Source organism: Berghia stephanieae, chromosome 11 (genome assembly GCF_034508935.2).
Source record: "Berghia stephanieae isolate SIO BIC M18660-M18661 chromosome 11, UCSD_Bste_1.3, whole genome shotgun sequence".
Lineage (NCBI taxonomy): Eukaryota > Metazoa > Mollusca > Gastropoda > Nudibranchia > Aeolidiidae > Berghia > Berghia stephanieae.
Genome location: NC_088370.1, coordinates 21,724,996 through 21,751,285, shown reverse-complemented (window position 1 = coordinate 21,751,285; position 26,290 = coordinate 21,724,996). Strand labels below are relative to the sequence as shown.

The following is a 26,290-nucleotide window of genomic DNA, read 5'->3' as shown; positions in this document are numbered from 1 at the left end:
TTTGAAAGAGGGTATTTATTTCTTATTGGTAAAACTGTTTTAAAAAAGGAAGAAAAAATTATTTCTAAATTATTTGTTTGTTTAATTATTCATTTTTTTTTATTTTTTTTTTACAGAATAAAAATCTAGGACGGTTAATTTGTTAAGTTGTTTTAAAATAACACAAATACGTGTGTATGTAACACAAATATATATCAATTTAGTAATATTTTCTGTAACAAATTATGTGTTCAATGGAATTATCTTTAAAAGCTAATCAATCAAATTTAGTCTGAGCAAAACAAACCAGAAATTCTAAAAATAGTGGCTAGACTATGTGAATGGTTTAGAAGGGATACGTTGATTCGTATTACGCGTCGGCAAAATTCAACATTCAAAAGTCGTGTGACGTCATTGGTACGTGTTGTATAACACGTGTGTTTGGAAATTTCAAAGTTAGTTGTGATCATCAAGTGATGGATGGGTGGATGATAGCACGGATTGTGTTGGTTTTTGCTGGAATAGGATATGTACAGACACAGAACGAGGTAAGCATGAAATCCATTTTAGAATATATTCGTCTTCTTTGTCAGTATCTCTATTATCATCAACATTATTGTCATCATCATCATCATCATCATCGTCGTCGTCGTCGTCATCATCATCATCATCATCATCATCATCATCATCATCGTCGTCGTCGTCGTCATCATCATCATCATCATCATCATCATCATCATCATCATCACAACCACACCACTACCACTAATAATCACCGATACCATGTCATCCCCGTTCCATCCCACAACAGCCAGCGATCACAGCTGTGACCGTGGTCACTCTATACGTCGATCAAAGCTCGGACATCACGCTGACCTCGGCGACGTGCTCAGACGCGGACGGAGACGTGACCACTCTCAGTGGGGCCATCTCTCCAACAACGCTGTGTGGAAACTGTTTTGTGGTGGAGCCTACTGGTGGAGGTACGTGGATCTTTACGAAAGACTGAATATAGGAATAGGGTTCAACCGTAGCCATCATAAAGTTATAGCCTGACATTGACCAAAAAATGACGTCAAAATGCCAGTCTTTTGCCACAAAAGAAAACAAATCGTGAGTTGTTTTCAATAGTTCAACCAATGGAATCACTTGTTTCCTTGAGCTCTACTTACGACAATTCCCTTGACGCTACAAAAACCTACAAAATGACGTCAAACTAACAGTCCTAGAGGGTTCTAGTGTCAGGCTTTATGTTAACGATGGCTATGATACAACTCACCATTTGTTTTCTTTCGTGACCAAAGACTTGTTCAACCTTAGCCATCGTAAACTCATGGACTGACACTGACCAAAAAATGTCGTCAAAAGAAAAGTCTTTGACCACAATAGAAAACAAATTGTGAGTTCAATAGTTCAACTAATGTGATCACTTGTTTTTTTGAGCACTGCTAACGACAACTCACTAGACGGTGCAAAAGTCTAAAAAATGACGCGTCAAACCATCTATAGATAGTTCGAAGATGACGTCACTCAAGCCTTTGTTGTTATATTTTGCCATCCGCGTTTGTGAGTTATTCTCACCGAACTGTATTAACCAGACTATAAAAGTTCATGGTTACACATAGTTTTGTGTGTTGGTCCGTTATACTTCCGGATGGCAATGTTATGAGCTTCTTAGCCAAGCGCATACTATCTATAAGTCCTTGTGGGTTCCAGCGTAGCCATTGTTATGTTATAGCCTGAAACTAAAATCCACTAGGACTTTCAATTTGACGTCATTTTTTTAGGTATGAGCAGCTTCTCGTGAGTTGTTAGTAGAGCTCAAGGAAACAAGTGATTCAATTGGTTGAACTATTGATTGCAACTCACGACTTTTGACGTCATTTTTTGGTCAGTGTCAGGCTATAAGTTAACGATGGCAACGGTTCCAGTGTCAGGCCATATAAGTTAACAAATGGCTATGGTTCATCAGTCGTGACGTCACTTCCCTCATAATGACGCATAGTAACATAGTAACTGGTTCTAATCTATCGGAACAATGACGGACGCCCTTATTAAATACTCCGACGAGCATAAAAGTGTAACCAGAGGAGAAAAACATAAATATGATCATGTTTTGACTTTTAAACATTCTGATCACATGACACGTGAAAAAGTTCTAGCCAGCATGAGGAATGAAAAGTACAGATTTTCTTTGTTTAGAACCAAGCTGTTGGTTGCTATGCTGGGCGGACGTGACATAAGACTATTGAATCCTATTATTCTTATATTAGGCCTATACAATAGTTACAGAATCTCATGTGTATATTACATAAAGGATATAACTCTTTAAAACAATATATTGGTTCACAAGATATCATTACACCTCAAAATCGATTTTAAAAAAAAAGGAAATCTGGATGCATCCAGGAAACAACGTTATTGCACTATTTTCTTTTCTGATTTTGTTTTGTTTTGTATTTATTTGATTGTTTGTTTGCTTTTTGTTGTTTTTTTTTTGTTCGTTTAGTTTGTTTGTTTGTTTGTTTGTTTGCTTTCACAAAGGATATTTGAAATCTATGCTTGATAATATTAATGTTATTGCGTTATAGTAACATTTGTTTTTTTCCTCAAAATCAAAGGGGTAGAATCGACGTATACATTAATGCAGGTCTTTCATCCGAACGCGATTATGGGCCTAGTTTAACACTGTTGTAATGGATCATATTGTCCGTCATTTTATGAGATTTCCATTATAACAATGATTTCATTTCGCAATGAATTGGGTTATCAGACCTGCAAAAAGTGCTCTTCGGATAGAATAATTCAGCTTTCTGTATTATATTATTCATTGGTTTTTTGTTGTTTTTTTTTTTGTTTTTTTTTTTCTTCTCACGAGTTGATTATTTTCAGTTGGTAACTATGAAATCAACTACTACCCTTCCGTGGCCAACCTGAACTTCAACATCGTCCCGGAATACACCATAACACTGTCGTGTACGGATGGGGAGAATACCACGAGTCAGGCTCTGGCAGTCAGGCTCATTCCAAACTCACCGCCATCATTTGATGATGGGAATTCTGGTAGGTATGTGAAGGGTGTGAGAATGTCTGTGTAGATTGAATGGTAGTGCGGCTATGTGGTCTAGTGGTATGACACTCGCTTTCGGATCGGAAGGTCCTGGGTTCGAGCCTCGCGCTCGGCGCATAGTTGAGTCCTTGGAAAAGGCTCTTTACTCACATTCTTTCACCGTACTCGGGTGTAAAATGAGTACCTGGCCGTTAACAGAGTTGTCTTTGTCGGAAAAAAAATTGTAATATCGCCTAACAGGCGTCATGTCCCGTCCTACATGTTTAATGTTGCTGTTGATCAGGGACCCCTTGTAAAGCGCTTTGAGCACATTTAGTGGATATTGCACTTTATAAAAAAAGCTCTATTTATTTATTTATTTATTTATTTATTTGCGCTATATAAAGCTCAATTTTTAAATGGTAAATTGCTAGAAAAGGACAATGATAGACCTAGCGAAGTCCCAGGTTTGAGAGTTTTTTGCAAAGATGAGGGTCATTTAAATCGATCGATATTTGAAGGCGATATTTCTGGCCAAATTTTAAAACACTTGTTTTTCCAAAGTACTGTGGTTAACTCGTCAATATCAAGGAAGCTCGTACATGTAAGTCCTCTGTTAATGTTGAGCGTTGATAGCGAATAATATACTACAAATGTTGACTTTGATATTTTTGTGTTAGATGTTCAATAACTTTAAATTGCGATAAGCACTGAATATTGTTATCTAGATGAAACTCAAAAATGAATGTTGTTTTTATAACCTTGAAAAAATGTTATCTATGCAGGAAAGTTACACAGTGGATGTAAAGGTTTTTTAAAAAGCCTAGTAACTCTTATGGGGGGCGAAGTGGTTGAGTGGTTAAGGCATTGGAAGGTCCCGAGTTCGAGCTCCGCTTCGGACATTTTCGTTATTTTCCTTGAGCAAGATTATTAACCCCCCAATTTGCTCACCTGGACAACATGGGTGATTCCTGTTGACATCAGGCATTTTGTTTGAAGAATTATCTATATTCCTTCGTGGAATGCCCAGGCGACGATGTCTTATGATGTCGTGGCGGAAGGGCATAATTTATTTTTTTCAATTAACTCTTATACGGTACGATACGTTGTGGATACTAAAACGATTATACTTATGTCAGCAAACCAATTGTATGAAATGCTTCAAAAACGTTTATTTCAAAGCACGCAATTATTCTGTTTAGTCTTTTGTATTAACTTGTTCAATGTCAAATAAATGATAATCATATATTATATATATAATATTTATAATATTTATATATAGTATTATGTTTATATTTATGTATTATGTATATATATATAATATATGTATATTAGTATATATATATATTATAATTATATTTTATAATTATAAATAATATATATATTAATAATATATATATATAATTTATCCATTTTCTTTTATAATATTCTCACCAGTGACAGATACCTTTTCTAACGTGAAGAACATCAAAGCAGGCACCAGCTTGCGTCAAGTTAAGGCAACAGATCCGAACAGCGACCCCATCTTTTTCACTATGACGTCAACACCTGAGTCAGACAACTTCAAGATTGGACTGAGTAAGATGGTCAATGATCAATGGGAGCGATCTATATTCAGGATCTCGTCCAACCAAGTCATTAATCACATGACTTGTTACTGTCCAATGTTTGGACATTTCTTAATAGATTATGTAAAGACGCGGCTATGTGGTCTAGTTGTATGACACTCGCTTTCTGATCGAAGGTCCTGGGTTCGAGCCTCGCTAGGTGCATAGTAGAGTCCTTGGTAAAGACTCTTTACTCACATTCTCTCACCGTACTCAGGTGTAAAATGAGTACCTGGCCGTTAACAGCGTTGTCTTTGTCCTAAAAATTGTAATATCGCATAACAGGCGGCATGTCCCGTCCTACATGTTAAATGTTGCTGTTGACCAGGGACCTCTTGTAAAGCGCTTTGAGCACATTTAGTGGATATTGCGCTATATAAAAGCTCTTTTTAAAAACTTTTTTATGAACGTTGCAAACAAACTGAGCACAATGATCTATTGAAAGAACAAAATTGATTGCACGTCACACAGCTCTTCGGTATTGTATTCAGATCGCCATTTTGGTGATTGCTTTTCACTAATTTCTATCAATCGCGCTTTAAATGTCCAAGGGTCCACACTGTTTTGTGTGTTTGTATATGTGACCCTTCGTCTCAAAACGGAATTATATCGAGATGAATCCGACTTCGAAAAGTTAATTTCGAAATAAAATGACTAGAAATACGGAATTCGAGTATTTTTCAGTGCGAGAAAGGTTAGTTATTCTCCACTATAACAAGAAGAAAGTAACCAGTGTTTCATATTTGTTGCTGTAAATCCACATTCCATCACCTAATTTATTCCGACATAATACCGCTTTGAGACGGTGGGTCACATATTATATCCGGCTGACGGATGCTGTGAGTATTTTACCTAAACGAATAGCATCAATTGTGATGTTGGATATTTCGAAAACTATAATTACGTACATGGTCAAATTATATAGATAGCCCCCATTGGAAATCACTTTACCGTCTTCATGTTTAGGTTTTGCAAATAAAAATATCAAAATTGAGATATTTTTTCCTTCAACAGCCTTATTGCTGTTGGTCAACGATCCATTGTAAAGCTCTTTGAAGAGTAGAAAACGGTAGGGGCTGCTTGAAGCCGGTGATTGTGAAAAAACTAACAAAAGAGTGAAAATGGAGAGGCTTCGTATGGGAACAAAACGGACAATGACATTTTCACTCTTTCGTAAGTATTTTCACATAGCTCTTTGAGAACGTCAAGTGGACATTGCTCTGTATAAAATCTCAAGTTTTACGTTTTAAAAATAATAATTGCAACCTTTCGTCTCTTTTCTCTTCTCAGCTGATGGAGTAATCAAGGCGGTTAATGACCTTGACGTGGAGTGTAATTCCGAGATCACATTCAGTGTCCTCATCTCAGATGGCAAAATCTCTGACGTTGGACCACAGGTCATCACCGCAACTCTCGATAGTGAGTCCTGTATAAATGTGTGCTCTATTTAGTCAGACTGTTATTATGTCGGGATGTCTCAGATGCTGGAAAATGGATGGTTGCATAGTGGACATAGAGTAGATGTGTGTGTGTGTGTGTGTGTGTGTGTGTGTGTGTGTGCAAAAATTGTAATATCGCCTATCAGGCGTCATGTCACGTCCTACATGTTAAATGTTGCTGTTGGTCAGAAACCCCTCGTAAAGCGCTTTGAGCACGTTTAGTAGATATTGCGCTATATAAATGCTCTATTTTTAAATGCACTAGTTTTAACCCTCTCCTTACCACCAAAAGGAAAATAGTCACGTTCGTTACAATATAATCAATAATTTCTTTGTTCTGATTTCATTTTGTTATAGCTATAGCTATAAAAACTGAACACTGTGTGAAAAGCTCATTTTTTCTGAACAAAATAATATAGAATATACTCGTTACTATTCGGTTGGAAAACTATTTTTGTGTTGGGTTAGCGTGACGTTTCGGGTCAAATTCTGAAAATAGCTGGTAAGGAGAGAGTTAAATGCTCTAGTTTTAAGATAACCTAGCCGCATCAGACCTTAAGATATGTACACGTCGATCGCTACCATTTCAGATGCTAATGTAAGGCCGACAATCTCTAACTTGGATGCCAGTGGGAATCTAGCAGAGAACTCGGCGCAGGGGACGAGTGTGTTTACCATTGATCTGGACGACGACGGAGCTGGAACCACACTCACTCTGTCTACAAACCCGACCACTTCATCTGCTCTTTTTACACTTGTCGGTGAGTAATTTAGAGGCGTGGGTCGCTGCTCTTTTTTTATACCTGGAGTCATTGAAACAAAAAAAAACCAAAAAACAAAAACAAAAACAAAAAGCAGAAATTTACTACAACCAGGATGACAATTATACTGATGATGATGAAGATGATGAAGATGATGAAGATGATGAAGATGTTGAAGATGATGAAGATGATGAAGATGATGATGATGAAGATGATGAAGATGATGAAGATGATGATGATGATGATGATGATGATGATGATGATGATGATGTGATGATGATGATGATGATGATGATGATGATGATGATGATGATGATGATGATGATGATGTGATGTGATGATGATGATGGTGATGATGGTTATGATGATGATGATGAAGATGATGATGATGATGATGATGATGATGATGATGATGTTGATGATGATGATGATGATGATGTGGATTATGATAATGATGATGATGTGGATTATGATAATGATGATGATGATGATGACGATGATGATGAAGATGATGATGATGACGATGATGATGATGATGATGATGATGATGATGATGATGATGATGATCATGATTATATATAATAGTTAGATAATAACTATTATTATTATTATCATTATTATTAATTATTATTATTATTATTATTATTATTATTATTATTATTATTATTATTATTATTATTATTATTATTATTATTATTATTATTATTATTATTATTAATTAATTAATAATAATATTAATAATAATCATTATTAATTAATAATGATAATAATAATTATCATTACCATCACCATCTTCATCATCCTCATCATTATCATCATCATCTTTCCCAAATACTCGAAATTGTCTGAACTTTTTCATTAGAGTTAAGTCGAAAAGATAAAATTGATGGCCATCTAAGGGAAATAACAAAGAGAAACATACATTCATAATAGTTTTCCTCAGTTACATACCTTGATTCCGCTCTTCTCTCCTAAGACACTCCTATGTTTATTTTGTTTCTCATTAAGCCCTCAACAATACATAGATAGGCTAACTCAACGCTTCCAATATTTCCTAAGGGAACGTGTATACTGCATGTTTTATAAGTTTATTCTAAGAAAAGTAGCGAATACTTTCGAAAGATCTCTCCCAATCAAGTTTACATTACAAGTTAAGTCGGGCTTGGCAGGTTACCAATATTTGGAGTTATATACATATTTCTTTTTAGTTTTTTTATGGACCAAAGCCATATATATATATATATATATATATATATATATATATAACATATATATATATATATATATATAATATATATATATATATATATATATATATATATATATATATATATGCATGTGTAACTTAATCAGCTGTAGACATAGAGGATTCACTCTTCCTTTAGAGTAGTTCATAGATACGCGTTCACAACACATGTTATATTATATTCAGGATTAAATCCCAATTTTAGCGTTTCTGGTTCGTCCTTGTGAATGTTACCATTTTGATACAGTTGTTCATAATGTTCCTTCCTCTTTGCGGCTATCTGGTCTTGTATTATGACACTTTTTTTTTTGGATCCGAAGGTCCTGGGTTCGAGCCTCGCTCGGCTCATAGTTAAATCCTTGGAAAATGCACTTTACTCATATTCTCTCACCGTGCTCAGGTGTAAAATGAGTACTCTCCTTACCAGCCTTTTTCAGGATGTTCCCCAAAACTTCACACCCAGCTAACACAAAAATAGATTTTTTATCACAATAGCAGTAAAGTTCTTGCCATACATAATTTCTTTAGTAAAACATGCTCTACAACACAATGTTCATTTTCTTTAAATTTTATGATGTACAAAAGAAATTTGAATAATAAAAATGTTAGTTGTATCGTAACGAATGTGACGATTTTCCTATAGTTGGTAAGGAGAGGGTTAACAGCGTTGTCTCTATCCGATAAAAAACCCCTGTAATATCGCCTAATAGGCATCATGTCACGTCCTACATGTTAAGTGTTGCTGTTGATTTAGGAACCCCTTGTAAAGCGTGTCGAGCACTTTTAGTGGATATTGCCCTATATAAAAGCTCAAAAGCGCTTTTTTCTTCTTTTGCTTCCAGGCAGTCAGATCCAGGTAGCGGGAGATCTGGACTACGAGGACGTCCAAGAACGAACCACACGCCTACTGGTTGTTGCAGACGATGGTTCCTGTTCCTCCAACACTTACACCTATACCCTGGCCCTGACCGACGTCAACGAAGCACCCGTAATCAAACTCAATGAAAACCCACAGGAGGCTTATGAAGGAGATGTGAGGATATCATTTGTCCTCCTTGTGTCTGAATTGCCTGATCTGATTAAAGAAAAGAAACAAAAACAACCAAATAAAAAATAGCAACAACAAAACTTAAAAATAACAACCAAAACCTTAAAAAATAATGAAAGAATGCATTTAAAAAAACCTAAAGAACAAAACAAAGTGAAAGCGTGTAAGCCTGTAAGGCGATATTACATTTTTTAAAAAAACATTCAACAAGATAATTTCAAATTACTGTGAAAGTTAATCTCAAGCTATAGATAGTATGCGTTTGGTTAAGAAGTTCATAATATTGTCATCGGGAAGTATAACGGGCCAACGCACAAAATTGTGTGTAACCTTGATCGTTTATAGTCTGGTTAATGCAGTTTAGTGAAAATTACTCATAAACGCGCATGGCAAAAAAAAAAAACAAAAAAAAAAAAAAACAATAACAAAGACCAGAGTGACGTCATCTTCGAACTATCTATAACAACTGGGCCAAAACCAGTATATAATACATAATTTATGATATGACAAATTCTCTCTCTCTCTCTCTCTCTCTCTCTCTCTCTCTTTCCCTGAACCGCACAGGTTGTCCATAATCCAAACTGGGGTACAACTGACCAGGACTTTGATGACACTCTCGCATACACCCTTCTTGCAAGTGAGTGTTCTTAGTAGAGGCTTGTTCTGTTGGTGAGGCAAAACTATGAAAAAGAAAGAAACAGACAAACAAAACACGATCTAAGCTTTCGTTTCGCGTTGCCGAGTGAACTCTTAATCTCGGCGGGTAAACAAACGCTTGTGCAATATGAAGAATCAGCTAAGCTAGCATTTTGTCTGGTTTGCCTTTACTAAGGAACACTTCTCAGGTCGTTCTTTTAGGTGCACTGCGTATTCATGGAAAATTATTATTATTATTATTATTATTATTATTATTATTATTATTATTATTATTATTATTATTTTATTTATATTATTATTATTATTATTATTTGTATTATTATTATTACTTTATTATTATTAATTATTATTATTATTATTATTATTATTATTATTATTATTATTATTATTATTATTATTATTATTATTATTATATTATATTATTACTTATTATTGTATTATTATTATTATTATTATTTTATTATTATTATTATTATTATTATTATTATTATTATTTATTATTATTATTTATTATTATCATTATTATTATTATTGTCATTATTATTGTTATTATTATTATTATTATTATTATTATTATTATTATTATTATTATTATTATTATTATTATTATTATTATTATTATCCTTATTATTGTTATTATTATTATTATTATTATTATTATTATTATTATATTATTATTATTTTTTTTTTATCATCATCATCATCATCATCATCATCATCATCATCATCATCATCAACATCATCATCACCGTCATCATTTTTTCTCTTTTTTGTTTTGTTTTTGGTTTTATCCTGATCATTACTTTTATAATTGCTATTATCATTGCTTCGATTATTATCGTGTGCGGCCCGTAAACTTATCAACTGTTTGGTCTTGTATCAAAAGTCAAGCAGCGTTAAGCGAGATCATTGGCCGTATGGGTGATAGTGACCGTCAAAATTCTTGACCCGACATTGTGTTTAAGGCACTTTTCACACATTACCCCCTCGACTCAGGTGTAAATGAGTACCTGGCTGCAGTTTGTGACGGATAATGTTAGAGTTTTAGTAGAAAATATTGAATGAGATGAAAATATGGGTTTATAATATTATGGTCAGCTTGAGTAATACATTTATCATTATGAAGCACATTTAGCATTCGTGGAATGCTTTGTATAACTTTTAAAATTTATTTTTTAAATATATTTATAATATGCCGCTATGTGGTCTAAGTGATGTGACACTAGATTTCGGATAGGAAGGTCCTGGTTTCGAGCCTCGCTCAGTGCATAGTTGTCCTTGGAAAAGTCTATTTACTCACTTTATCTCACAGTACTCAAGGTCTAAAATGAGTACCTAGCCGTTAACAGCGTTGTCTCTGTCGCAAAAAATAATGCAATATCATTTCATGTCTCGCTCTAGATGTTACGAGGGACCCCTTGTAAAGCGCTTTGAGCACGTATTGTGGATATTTCGCTATATAAGAGCTCAATTTAAAAAAAAATCATACATTATTTACCATATTTCTAAATAATGATAATAATAATAATAATAATAATAATAATAATAATAATAATAATAATAATAATAATAATAATAATAAAGTGAACTTTTATAGCGCTAAATGCCGAAGCCTCAAATCGCTTTACAATATACTTGTCAAACCATAAACACACTCGTACCAAGCCAAACAGATGATCCATCAATATAATATTTAATTTCTATTTCAGCCACACCTTCCACGGCTCCATTCGACATTGACCCCGACACAGGGGTCATAACCTCTACAACCAACTACGACATCGACCAGAATGCGAACACAGCCACCGTCACTCTCACTATTCAAGTAAGAAATATTCAACATTTAACTTCACCCACAAAATGGAGGCCTATCGATCTGGACAAGATTACGATGGAAGCAATAATAATAACAAAAATGAAAATGATGATGATGATGATGGAGATGATGATGATAATAATAAGAATAAGGATGATGATAATAATAATAATAATAATAATTATAATAATAATAATAATAATAATAATAATAATAATAATAATAATAATAATAATAATGATAATAATAAATAATAATAATAATAATAATAATAATAATAATAATAATAATAATAATAATAATAATAATAATAATAATAATAATAATAATAATAATAATAATAATAATAATAATAACAATAATAATAAAGTGATTGTGGAAGAGCCTACCAGGTCACTTTGAGATGCCCTTATAATCTGGCTTGTTTAAAGTCCAAGAGCTGCCATACCGATGTCTGTGTTTATTTTCAGTTGTGGCTAATATAAACAGAAAATGATAAAGCATAAAAATAGTTGATCTAAGGGAAAAAACAGGGAGAAATACACCTTCATAATAAAGTTTTCCTCAGTTATGTACCTTGACCTAAAGGTTCTTTTTTCTAAACAAATCAGAAAGGTTTGTTTCTCACTTTGCCGCCTTTAACAACAAAATTTAATGTTTTAAAAAATGTGTCTTGAGAGAAACTATCTGCTCGACGTGTACTTATTTGCAGGTCTGATAATCAAATTCCTTTTGGGTTCATTGTTGTAATGGAAATCTCAAATAATGACGCAAAATATTGTTCATTTCAACAGTGTTAAATTAGGCCCCATAAGTGGGTTTGGATGCTGCTGCATGTTTTTCGGATTTATATTTATATTAACTCTCTCCTTACCCACTACAGGACAATCGTCACATTCGTTACGATACAACCAACATTTTTCTTATTCAAATTTCTCTTGCACCTCATAAAATTTGTAGAAAATACACAGCGTGTTGTAGAGCATGTTTTGCATTAAGAAATTACGTATCGCAAGAATCCACTGCTATTATATTTGAGTGATAAAAATCTATTTTTCTATGTTAGTTGGGTGTGAAGTTTTGTTGAAAATCCTGAAACTGGCTGGTAAGGAGAGTTAAGAATATCAACGGATAATTTTTGACTATCTCTCCGATTTCAGATTGTTTGACAAGTCGATCGATATTTGAAGTTATTTTTTTAAATTTCGTTTTTATTAATTCACAAAAAATCTTTGACCAGAAACATTGTTACCGCGCCATCCTTTCATTTCTCATTCATCTTTTTTGACTCATTCCCTCGTGTTTTGTTAACAAAGGGAAAACCTGAAACGTCCTGAAGAATTAATTCTCTTTATAAATTGAATTGAAACGTTTATTCCATTTCAATATTGATATTTTTTCTACGAGTGCTTCAAGGGACCTTGAACTATTAACTACTATGCGATAAGGGCATCTCAAAGTGACCTGTTTCAGGCATCTGTATCGCAAGAACTTTACTGTTATTGTGTTTGAGTGATAAAAAAATTATTTTTGTGTTAGTTGGGTGCGAAGTTTTGGGAAAATCCTGAATATGGCTGGTGAGGAGGGGTTTAAGCGACCATATAAATCAGATTGATAAGGAATAAATATCTCAACAAAAGCTAATTACAATTTCCCCTCTTGCAGTTTTACTTGACTATGCGGCCAATTCCCTATCACAATATTATTTTATTTGGTTCTTTTTATTGTCATTTTAATTTTTTCAATGTCTTTATTTTGTTGTATATTTATTCCTTATCTTTCTATATTTCATTTTTTATTCAATTAGCAGGTATCAGTTTCCAAGTTTCCATCTGCACGTATTTGATGCAGTTCTGCCATGTCCAGTTAAGAGGCGGTTTGAGGAAATCCAGTATTTCCTGGCGTTATTGAATGCAGGCACTCTTTTGGTTGGATCTTTAATGATGTTTCCTCCTTTTGGTGTTTCCCTGTTCCACATGTCTCTCCAGTTTTCGTCAACACTGAAGTCTGCCATTTTTGTTTGGTGGAAAGGTCTTCTCGATTTAAGTCTAGTTGTTGAAGGTGCCCCCTTTACGATTGCTTTTATGGGAATGTTGTCTGTGGCTTCGTCAATTCTTGTATGCATCCTTTGATTAGCATCTTCTCGTCTTAAACTTGGTGGTGCAATGCTGCTCAGTGTTGGGAGTTGACTTGTGAGGCATCCTGTTATAATTCTCATTGATTCTCTTAATCGGATGTCAATGCGATTTACATGTGGGCTCCTCATCCAAACAGGGGCACAGTATTCTCCCACACTATAGCACAGTGCAAAAGCAGACGTTCTCAGCACCTGTGGTGAGGGTTATTCAATTGAGAAAAAAAAAGAAGTAAATAATAAAAAAAAACCCAAAAAATAAACAAAACAAAACAAAACAAAAATTATATAGCAAAACAAACACACAAACAAACATAACAAAACAATCGAAAAAACAAACAAACAAAAAAGAAAAACGACAACATCCCCCCCCCCAAAAAAAAAAACAAAAAAAAAACAAACAAACAAACAAAAACAATCAAAACCAAAAAAAAAACCCATCAAGAAAATGAATGTTTCTATCCCAGGTAGCAGACAAGGCAGGCCTGACGGACAGAGTGGAGCTCGTCCTTCACCTCAAAGACACCAACGACCACAACCCGGTGTTCACGGCGGGCACACAAGATCTGGTATTTTCTGTCACGGACTGTACAGTCAAGGGCACCGTCCTGGGAACGTTTGCCGCCACTGACGACGATTCCGATTTTCAAGTTAGTAAGCTTTCTCCCCTTCTATTTATAATAATAATAATAATAATAATAATAATAATAATAATAATAATAATAATAATAATAATAATAATAATAATAATAATAATACTTTTTTTTGTAATTCCAGGGCAATAACGTGTTAGAGTTTTATACTACCCAGACGACAACGGGTAGCCCGGCCAATACCATCGGTGGAATCACCATCTCGCCAAGTGGTGACGTCATACTGAACGCTGTCCTGGCAGCTGGAACCAGCATCACCATTAACGTAGGGGTGAGAGACCACGGACAGCATCCGGGAGTGTTGACCAGCCAAGTGGACGGGACGGTCACTGTTAGTAGCACGGTATGTTTACACGTTACCCATCGTGTCAAAATGCTATTATTTAAAAGTGAACCAGATGTAAACATAGAATAGTTGAGTCCTTGGAAAAGACTCTTTACTCACATAATCTCCCCGAAAAAAAATAATATCGCCTAACAGGCGTCATGTCTTGTCCTTAATTTTAAATGTTGCTGTTGGACAGGAACCCCTTGTAAAGCGCTGTGTACAATAGTGGATATTGCGCTATATAATATTGGATGCTTGCAAATAAGCTATTGTTGAATGAAGACAAGACTGAAGTTGTTTTGATAGGAACTCAGCAAAAATTAAAGTCTATCCAATTTTCAAATCCTACTCTAACTATATCTGATTCTGATATTTCTATTTCTGAAAAGGCTAAAAATGTAGGTGTCATTCTGGATAGTTCTTTGTCTAACGATCAGCATATAAACAATAATGTGAAAATTATGTAATTTGAGCTCCGTAGAATATCGCAGATGAGGTCGTTTTTACTTTTCAACACCTTGAAGATAATTGTCTCTGCATTGGTCTTGTCACGTCTTGACTATTGCAATTCACTGCTCGCTGGTCTCCATAATAACAAAATAAACAAGCTCCAGAGAGTACAGAATTGTGCGGCTAGGTTAGTTCTGGGAAAATCTCATTACGATGATACAAAGGACATGCTTCGAATCCTCCACTGGCTGCCAGTCCGGGCTAGAATTGAATATAAAATAGCCCTTATCTGCTTTGGTGTATTTGATCTTCTGTCCCTCTTTACATTCAACACTTACTCCAACCATACGTACCTATGAGAAATTTTAGATCCCACGATTCAAAATGGTTAGCATCTCCTAAAACTAAAGTTAAGTAGTTTGGTGATAAGTCTCTTATGAAATTCGGACCCACGATTTGGAATGATCTCCCTCAATCTGTGAGATTCTCGAGCTCATTAGACATTTTTAAAAAAACCCCGAAGACATATCTTTTCAGGAAATATTTACTTAATTGAATTTTAAATGTATTGTATGTGACATTTATATCGGTGATGTATTGATGCCCTTTTATGCTCTTAATTGTTTTGATACTTTGGTTGAATTGTATTGTATTGTTTTTTTTTTGTTTGTTTGTTTTTTTAGTTATTTCAAAAAGCGCTTTGAGGTTTCGACGAAAGGCGCTATATAAATATGCTTATTATTATTATTATTATTATTATTATTATTATTATTATTATTATTATTATTATTATTATTATTATTATTATTATATTATTATTATTATTATTATTATTATTATTATAATATAAAAGTTTAATTTATTTAAAAAAGCTCAATTGTGACCCTCATCTTAAAACGGTATTAAGTCGGGATGATTAAGATGCTGAGAACTGAATTTGTAGCCAGAAATATCATGCTTAAGTTGAGTTTATATGCTTTTTATAGGAGAAGGAATGTCATTCCAACGTTTCATATTTTTGACCAGTTTAACTACAATTTGACTTTTTAGCATCTGGGCCATCCCGGCATAATGCCGTTTTGAGACGAGGGGTCACAATTTATGTAACGAGAGAAACAACACTGGGGAAAGAATTTTCCTTAATAACTTCACCCACCCGGTCACTGAACACGGATAACACGAATTGATTTGATTACAAGACGATGCATCTTCCCACTAAGCCACTGAGGCCACAATAATTATTTATTAATATTTACTTATTTTGCTGACAGAGTTGCCCGACCACTACAACGACGACCACCTCCACAGCGTCGACAACAACAACAACTACTACTACGACCACAACACTCGCTCCGAACACATCGGACGCGGGGAGTGATGGGGCCTGGTGGATTGCTATCGCTGGCATTTTAGCTGCTCTTTTTATAGGTGATAAATTTAAATATTGTCCTGTCATTAACAGCAACAGCAACAGTTGCAACAGCAGTATCATCATCATCATCATCATCATCATCATCATCATCATCATCATCATCATCATCATCATCATCATCATCATTATCATCATCAGACCTTTAAAACCAATATTCAATAGTCCGTTATGAATAGAAATTGTATCAGCTATGATTGCTACCCTAAAAGTTTTTATTGGGAAGGGAGTGGGGTGGGGGGGGGGAGGGTATTCCCTTCCCAAAACCAACAAGGCATCATGAAAAGCGTTTGAAATGGATTGTTCTATGCCATCAGCCCAAACCTACCCTCACTACATGCCAAACAACCAAAGCAGTTAGCCCCACACAACTTATGAGTATCTCTATCAAAAATATTTTTTTACACATTAATGAAGATATCGTATAAGGCGAAAGATACTAGAAGGCACTATACATTATTTCAATCGCCTTTGTTAAAAATTGCGAGTGATACTCAGGATCTGTGGGGCTGATATATTATGGTGACAGGCAAGTACAGGTGGGTACAGGGCGACGTGTACATAATATGCAGGTCTGACCTTCGAACCCACGTATGGGCCTATTTTAGCATTGTTGTAATGGACAACATTTTGCGTTCTTTTTTGAGATTGTCATTACAACAATGAGCCCATAAGGAATTGGGTTATCAGACCTGCAAATAAGTGCACGTCGGTATGGGCCCACTTTCATCGGTCAATAACAGGGTCAAAAGAATACTTTGTATTTAACTTGTTTTCAGTCAAAATTGGAATCGCTCAAATTTTCATTCCATTAGTTTAAATAAAATTTACGATACCTGACGTAATTAGGTAATTTTCAAAAAGGATTATAAACTGTAGATTGTAAAATAGGCATCTATGTCAATAGCTAGACAGGCACAACTACAAAACAGAACAGCGTGACTCAGCGGTACGGTTTTTGCTTCGTACCCAAAAGGCACCGGGTTCGATCACCTGCTGCAGCCATTACATACAAACTCTCGTGGTCCAAGCTGCAGGGCTTTTGGTGTTACAGAATGACACATCACTTTCGGTCAACCGTGTCCTTTGACGGTGTTCCGCCTTTATGAAAGCTCTCAATTATATGGAGAATCGATACTACTGAAATCTCGTCCATGGCGTCAAGATGAGATTTTAAAAGGCTACATCCGGGTAACTTGCTTCTCCTATTTCGTCGATCGGTACGATTTCGTTAAGAGTCTAATGTTTATATTCCACCTAACGCAAAAATAGATAATCCAAAAGAATTAATAAATGAGCATGTATGGTCATCAATACTACCCCACCCGGACAGTCCATTATATTTCAAAATTGTGACCCTATTCTCAAATTTTATTTGGTGTTTACTATTCAAAAGATAGCTCTCAATGAGAAAAAAAAAATAGTTTTTGGAGACGCGAAATGCAGACACTTTTCTAAAAGAAATTAATGCGGTAAACAATCGAACGCTTTTGAAAGGTCATAAAATTGCATCAGTGTAGCTTTTTTTATTGAAAGACTCTCTCTAAACTTCTAAAACATTTAAGTATAATAGTTTGGCAGCCATAATTTTATTTCTAAAGCCACTAAAACATTTATGAAATAATGTATTAAAATCATTATTAAGTTGGTCTGATGATATTATTTTTTCAAATAATATTGATATTTACACCAAGCAAGTCGTTCTTCTTTACAAAAAAGTGTTTTACTTAAGACAGTTCCAGTTTGATTGTTGGGAGTCATTGACAGTTTGTAAAGTGTTAATGATTTGTGTAAAACATTTCGATTAACTCATTTTCTTTGTTGCTCTAATATTGACTTCAGAAATTCACAGTTATGTGTTTGTATAACAAAGTGATGGCGTCATATGAAAAAAAAAAGTCAGTCATGAAAATATTAAAAAGTAATGGGTCTAAATCGATCATTATGGTGGTCATTCTTCTTTATATTTCCAATTGCTGACATTGTTCTCACATTTTATTTGCTGTTTACAGTTCAAAAGATAGCTCTCAATGAGTTTTTGCAGAAGCCATATGCAGACAATTTTTCTAAGAGAAATTTATTTGACAAGCAATCGATGGCTTTCTAAAGGTCCATGAAATAGCATTATTATCTAACTTCTTGACTTGCACCGATCAAATATTATGTTTGTGATGTCGCATGCTGTGTTACTCTCTCTGTTCCGGTCGACAAAGTCGGTGATTGACTTATTGTTATATTACGACCTAATATTCTGTGTATCAATTTATTCACTACAAAGATCAGGTCATTACGATAATGTTGGCTTAATACAAGGTATAACACATTATCCATGTACACGTTAAAAACTACTATTAAGATAAAAAATTGTCCTAATGTATACGTCACATAACAGCCTTGGCAATTCACCTTCGGGCTATCACTGGGAATCAAGAAATAGATTACGGCAGGAACGATGGTGACGAACATAAATCCAGAGGTCCATGCTGCGAATCTGAAAAGTTTGAATGTCGTCTTTGTGCGATTTTTTAAGATGACCGATTTTCGTCCTCTATTTCTTTCTGCCACTAACCAAGCCACGTTGAATGAAGCAATACACACAAGGCATATACTTAGGTAAAGTAACGTTGGGTATAAATCGTCCCGGACATTAAAAAATACAAATTTAACAATCAAACCAACGCTAGTGACACCTATGGCCATTAGAACAAGGTATGACAAGGTGTAAGCCTTGGTGTTAAACGTCACAAATAACGGGTAAAAGGAATGAATAAATCGTAGTATAGCCAGATATGCAAGAAGTCCACTTGACAATCCAAATCCAATTCTCCTTAAGGCATATATAAATCGTCTAAATATCATCTCTATTCCATTTTCTGGATGAAACACCCCTATGACCACTTTTTTGCTGGGCATTAAGACTTCTACTAAATTTGAAAATGCAACGAAAATGTTGGACAAGTATAATATACGTAAAATGAAAGAAAGTAATCGACGCTTGTATTTCACCTGGGAGAATACTAGTATCGAGAGAATATTATTGACGATTCCAATGAAGTGCGAGATGACCTTAATAATCGATAGATAGTACAAAATATAAAAATCTTCATAGGTGCAATTGATGAAAACATAATCTCTGCATTGTGCATACCTCGACGAATATCTGTATGGTCCAGATGCAATTTGCATAGGTGCAATTGATGAAAACATAATCTCTGCATTGTGCATACCTCGACGAATATCTGTATGGTCCAGATGCAATTTGCATAATCTGGAAATGTAGATAAATTCAGTTATGCATGGATAACTACGATCGTTTGCTCTCCTCCTAAGTTCGAAAAATACATATTAACCAGCTACCGTAGTTGTATAAATTTTTTTGTGCTGTATTGTTTAAAATAATAAAACAAGTGATGTGAAATCTTAATTTAACCTTCATATGGTTCAAACTCTTGTAGGTGCAAATGAGGAAAACTTAATCTCTGCAATGTGCAAACCTCGTCGAATATCTGTTGGATGGAGTCATCAGTTAGATATATTTTGTAGTACTTGGAAATGTCGATAAAAATGTTATGTATGGACAACGATGTTAGTTCGCGAATGGTAGTTTGCTTTCTACAAAATAAAAAAAAAACAAATACCATATTTTTTGAGTTCTTTTATGGTGCTATTTTGTTCATTAAATTAAAGCAAATAATGTGCAATCTTAATTCCATCTATATACATAAAAATGTTCAGGCTTGAAGCTCGAAGGAGAAAATATTATAGTAGGGGGAATTAGGTAAAACAAAAACCCATGAATTGGTGAAATTACGATTTGAAGTATGAAAATTTCATGTAAAATATGTAAAATCCTGTAATTTATGCTATAGAACCACTCTGAGATATCAGTATTAGTTGAGATACAAGCATTTAAGGATTGGAAATTTTTGAAATGGACGAAAAAGTAATTCGTAACCTCCTATTGTAATATGTATGCTTCCAACCTCAGTTGGATCCCCTCAAGGGGACAGATTGAGTCGAATTCTAATGGTCAAAATTGGAATCTCTCAAATTTTCATTCCATTAGTTTAAATAAAATTTACGATACCTGACGTAATTAGGTAATTTTCAAAAAGGATTATGAACTGTAGATTGTAAAATAGGCATCCGTGTCAATAGCTAGACAGGCACAACTACAAGACAGAACAGCGTGACTCAGCTGTACGGTTTTTGCTTCGTACCCGAAAGGCACCGGGTGAGATCACCCGCTGCGCCGTGTGGTCTTGAGCAAGTCACGTCACCCTAGCTCAATATGCGGCGCTGCACTGCGGCTGACGCCTGGGTTATTCCGTCTTCCCTTGGAAGAGACCCTAGAGACAATTTTCCCCTATGGGGTGAATAAAAGGAATTTTTTTTCCTTCTTATTTTATTAAAGACGTCAGGTGACCATTAGGCAAGAGCATCAATCATTTAGTTAATAATGATAATAATAATAATAATAATAATGATAATAATAATAATAATAATAATAATAATAATAATAATAATAATAATAATAATAATAATAATAATAATAATAATAATAATAATCATAATAATAAAAATAATAATAATAATAATAATAATAATAATATAATAATAATAATAATAATAATAATAATAATAATAATAATGCACATTTATATTGCGCAACCTATCCCTCTGGTTGGAGGCTCTGGGCAAATAAATGTCTGAGGCTGTATCTTCGAAGTCTTTGGTCACCTAATTTTTAAAAGTTGAGATAATCATCGTTTGTCATACTTCTTAGGAATTTGTCATTTGTTTGTTTTGTTGTGTTGTGTCTTTTTTTTGGGGGGGGGGAGATTGTTTGTTTTTTTTTTCTTGTTTTTTTTTTTTGTTGTCGTTGTTGTTGCTGGGTTTTTATCTTTTGTTTGGTTTTAAAAAATAGTAAACTGTATTTTGACCATACTCTTTGAGGCCTCTTTTCCTTTCATGTATCTTTGCAATAGATAGAATGCGCTTGGCTAAGAATCTCACAACATTTCCATCGAGAAGAATATCGGACCAACACACAAAGCTGTGTGTAACCTTGAACGTTTAATAGTCTGGTGAATTTAGTTTAGTGACAACTATTCATAGACATGGAAGGCAAAAAAAAAAAAAGAAATAGCAAAGACCTGAGTGACGACAACTTCATTCTATCTATCTACAGGACTGACGATATTCCTGTGTTTGACAAGAATTCCGCTGTTCTGCAAACACGTCTCACCGACCCATTGGACACAGAAGCCGCTGTGTAAATGTTCAGGGGAAATGTGTAAACGGCGACCTCCACCACCGTAAGTTTTTCTGTGTTTATCACGCACAAAATTTGATGGTTTCGTTTAATTAACTAAAATATCCTCTAAATGCGCCCGCCAGATCAATCGTAAAAACAAACAACACTATGTAAAACTTTAGAATGTTATTGTGAGATCGAGTGAGCTTAATGAGAACTAATCACTCTATTGGCGTTATGAAAACATAAGCTAAAAGCTAAGGGACGTCAGCTTTTTTCACTCTTATGCCCATTTTTTATTTGGACGACTCCTGTTTAGTTACACCACGAGGGAATAGAAGCTTTGCGCTTAGCTAAGAAACTCACAACATTACCATGCAATGCTATAAAAATTGGACATGAATGTAATTTGTAATGTAACTAGAATTTTGAAAATAGGTTGTGAAGGATTGCACATGAGTGAGGAGAGAGTCGGTGAGGAGAGAGTTAGAAAACATTACATCGTTTTATGAAGACAATCAAACATGGAATCTGATTTCTGAACGACACAGTGTTGCTGATTTTGGTGCGATCCTCTAAGCATGATACGAGTTGATTTGACTAAAAAGGTCTCCGGTAGGCACTGATTTTCTCGTCTGATTATGGGAAGGAAATGTAGTCCAAAATTCTTATCCAAGGACAAATCTTTGTACTTTCTACAGTGGGACTTGAACCCTTGCATCTGCAGGTTATAAACATTGTATCAAACACCAAGGCCCCGATCCTCATTTAGTCATCCAATGCAGTGAATTTGATTACTCATCTATTTTATATTTCATTTTACAGGAAAAAGACAAAAGTCCAGTTAGTAGATCCAGTTCATCAGCCCCCACCAAGGTATGTTATTATGCTAGGGCAACTTGTACTTGTTTGCAGGTATGATAATACACTTTGTTATTGGTTCATAGTGAAATGGAAAAATTGTCAAATCATTGCAAAATAATGTCCGTGATTTTTAAAAATTTCAATATTATTGTTTTTCATTTCAGGAATCCTCCTCTTACTGGCACAGAGGGATTCTGGAAAGAACGTAAGTTTGTTTAGAGAAACCGGTATCATAGATTAGAAAAGCAGAAATTAGAGGTTCACTTTCTATCTCCATACTTGGAAAAGATCAACAAAGAACGTCACAGACAAAGATGGACGACGAAAACATGCCATCATTAAGAGTCCCAGACCCAGATATCATCCTGGGCCACTTGACAAACTCAAAGTTTGTCATTGAGACTATTACACGTAGTTGTGTGCAACAGATTCAGAGTAAAGAGAGTTTTCAGATGACAAGGATTTTTTGGAATAGTTCACTCTGATGGCATTCGGACCTCACTTAAAAGACTAACACTGGCAATAATGTGTAATTAAATGATATTGGTCAGAAATCAGTCATGTTGATGATGTTAGAACATACCCTGGGCCTCAGGTGGAGACCATTGTCTTATTATGATGTTTTCATTAACGTCGAGGCAGAATATTTTTTTTCTTTTTCTGTCAGTTTTTTTCGAATCTATTATTTGATAAAATAGGCTTGGGGGTAACATTTTCCAATCAGTGCATGTTGATTTCCCGACAAGCGTAGAATTACTGAAAAATCTAGAAATTATAAAGCTATTTTAAACATATCAATACCAGTAACTTGCAAACCTTTTCTATTAAAAAAAAAACAAACTAAGGGAAATTCTACACCCGTTCAATCAAATTATGTTTATTTAGAATAATAATGATCGTCCCAAAATTGACCTTGGCATTGGGAATCACCATTTGGCCACGCTGTTGCCAGATTCATTTTCACGCAACTACAGACTTTATTAACGGGTTGATCTTGTCGTTGATGGTTCGAACATTAAGTCACAATCTATTTAAATTTTCACAATACAGTAGATTATGATAATTAAAAAAGACATGTCTGTGCTTGTTCATGATTGTATATTACGAGCTCCCCACTAGTTATAATATAAAAAATAATGCAATTGTTTTCAGGCTTCCACGACGACAATTATCGGGAAGTTCCGGACAGAAAGGCTCTTCCAGCGCCAGCTGATTACAACGCTAATCGAGAGACGGACGACGGGCCCATCGTTCCCGCCAGGAGAGGCCCCACCCCTCTCGCCATCACGGACGGAACAGGCAACCAGAATGCAGCAGAGGCAAGAGTTTGGGCAACCAACGTAAATAATAATTATTCCGATGGGATTCTTTGATCAGAATAACTTTTTTTCTGGAAATTTACGGCTGATTATTAGTAGTAGCGTATGGCTACACCTCTAAATGTATTTCGTCAAGCTTCTAAAGTCTTCCTACGCCCTAAGGATGGTTTCATAGCTACCTTCAAGTTTAGTGGTTGACCATTATATATCACTCACTCACTCACTCACTCATTCCCATGGCCAGCTGATCGTTGGAGGGGGGGGGGGTATTCGGGATGCAGACTTCACAACATTACGCCTTTCGTCGCGGTCTCTGGCCTTTTCCAGAAGCTATTAAGATCCAGGCCTTTTTTCCTGTCTTCCTCTTCTCCACTGTCCCTCCACGGTGCCCTCTTCATGGCACAGATTATCATGGCGAACAATCATTATATATAAAGAGGGATAAGTCGGTACATTATTACTATAATTTTTTAACGTCTTTCGTCTCCTAGTCACATGATTGGGACGTCTCTTTTATGCTCTGTCTGAGATCCCTCCACCTTTCAAGGTCTTCTACCATAGATCTTAGAATATAGAAGGTATTCTAATGAATCTATTGTATGTTTACATTTTAAGTGTTTGAGATCCATGAACCTTTCAATGTCTTTTACCATAGATCTTAGAATATAGAAGGTGCTTTAATTGTAATTCTAGAACTTTCTACTATCTCATTTTCTTCCATTTTACTGGCTCTGATATGCCCTTAGTGTATTGCAAGCGCCGTAAAACCCTCAAAAAATATATTAATTCAGAAAAGTGAGTGGAGCAGGTACTTATGTTGATAATAACAAGAAATGAAGTGAGAGGAAGAGTGCCAGAATACAAGAGAATTAAAAATTCCGCGACGACGGGGGCTTTCCGCCTGGCCATGGGAGACCCAACCACTGGTGAAAGGCTTCGATTGCAGAGCTAGCCTCTCACAGCCAGGCATAATTTTCGTACGAATAAGGTTGTGGGTTCGAGTCTCCATCGCCTCGTAATGTTTAATTCTCTTTTGTCTTCTGACGCTTTTATTCTCCCTTCATTTCTTGTTTTAAGTAAGTATTGCTTTTGGGTTGGCATTCAGCATTTCTTTTATATTAAAGACTTTTAAACCTTTCTTCCAAAATCTCCATGAACGCGATTGGATTTCAATCAAGATTGTCATAATATGATGAGAGATTTGATAAATAAATTGAATATGTAAATGAAATATAATTGAAAATTATTTTCTGATATTCATGACATATTGCAAGTTTTACATGAAACGGCATTTGCTGTTTTAGAGATAATATTTTTTGGCTATTTAACTTTTTAGATGCAGATAGAGGGAGACCGGGGGGGGGGGAGATAGATTGATAGAGAGAGAGAGAGAGAGAGAGAGAGAGAGAGAGAGAGAGAGAGAGAGAGAAAGAGACTGAAGGAGAGAATATTTGAAGAAGAGGAATGTATGTATGCTGGAATTCCTCTAGATAATCTTATTGTTATCATGTAATGCTAGAGTACGTGTATCTAAATGACAAAATGTAATATTTATTTACATTAACGATATATTATTATTATTATTATTATTATTATTATTATTATTATTATTATTATTATTATTATTATTATTATTATTATTATTATTATCATTATTATTATTATTATTATTATCAATATTATTATTATTATTATTATTATTATTATTATTATTATTATTATTATTATTATTATTATTATTATTATTATTATTATTATAATATTATTATTATTATTATTATTATTATTATTATTATTATTATTATTATTATTATTATTATTATTATTATTATTATATATTATTATTATTATTATTATTATTAATATCATTATTATTATTATTATTATTATTATTATTATTATTATTATTATTATTATTATTATTATTATTATAATATTATTATATATTATTATTATTATTATTATTATTATTATTTATTATTATTATTATTATTATTATTATTATTATTATTATTATTATTATTATTATTATGTCAACAAGTCATGAGGGCCAGATAAGCTTAGTGGTAGAATATTAAATAACGTAACCAACTGGCTTATGTTTTTACATATATTTTTAGCATGTCACTCTCTCTTAATGTAATACCTGTTTTGTGGAAGATCTCTGAAATTATCCCTGTTCCGAAGAAAAAGAATATTTATTGTTTAGATGACCTTTGACCAATATTTATGAAAGTGTTTCAGGGTTTTAAAA

At 34.2% G+C, this 26,290-nt stretch overlaps 1 protein-coding gene across 1 annotated transcript; it reads left to right on the top strand.

The window, feature by feature from the left end:
- The first annotated feature begins 252 nt into the window (after positions 1-252).
- Positions 253-24,958, top strand: LOC144956579 (uncharacterized). Its single transcript, XM_078887167.1, has 16 exons — positions 253-527; positions 791-962; positions 2,872-3,042; positions 4,466-4,606; positions 5,926-6,054; positions 6,665-6,835; positions 8,924-9,114; positions 9,694-9,766; positions 11,496-11,611; positions 14,204-14,386; positions 14,514-14,732; positions 16,439-16,595; positions 21,788-21,914; positions 22,679-22,729; positions 22,882-22,922; positions 23,870-24,958. The coding sequence occupies exons 1-16, from the start codon at positions 456-458 to the stop codon at positions 24,088-24,090; spliced, it is 2,235 nt and encodes a 744-aa protein (XP_078743293.1). The 5' UTR covers positions 253-455; the 3' UTR covers positions 24,091-24,958.
- Positions 24,959-26,290: the final 1,332 nt, after the last annotated feature.

Excerpts from the sequence above, each read along its gene's own strand:
- LOC144956579 (XM_078887167.1), top strand. The coding sequence starts at position 456 with ATGGATGGGTGGATGATAGCACGGATTGTGTTGGTTTTTGCTGGAATA. Across the intron at positions 21,915-22,678 it reads AAACGGCGACCTCCACCACC|GAAAAAGACAAAAGTCCAGT; the intron begins GTAAGTTTTTCT and ends TTCATTTTACAG. Across the intron at positions 22,923-23,869 it reads AGAGGGATTCTGGAAAGAAC|GCTTCCACGACGACAATTAT; the intron begins GTAAGTTTGTTT and ends AATTGTTTTCAG.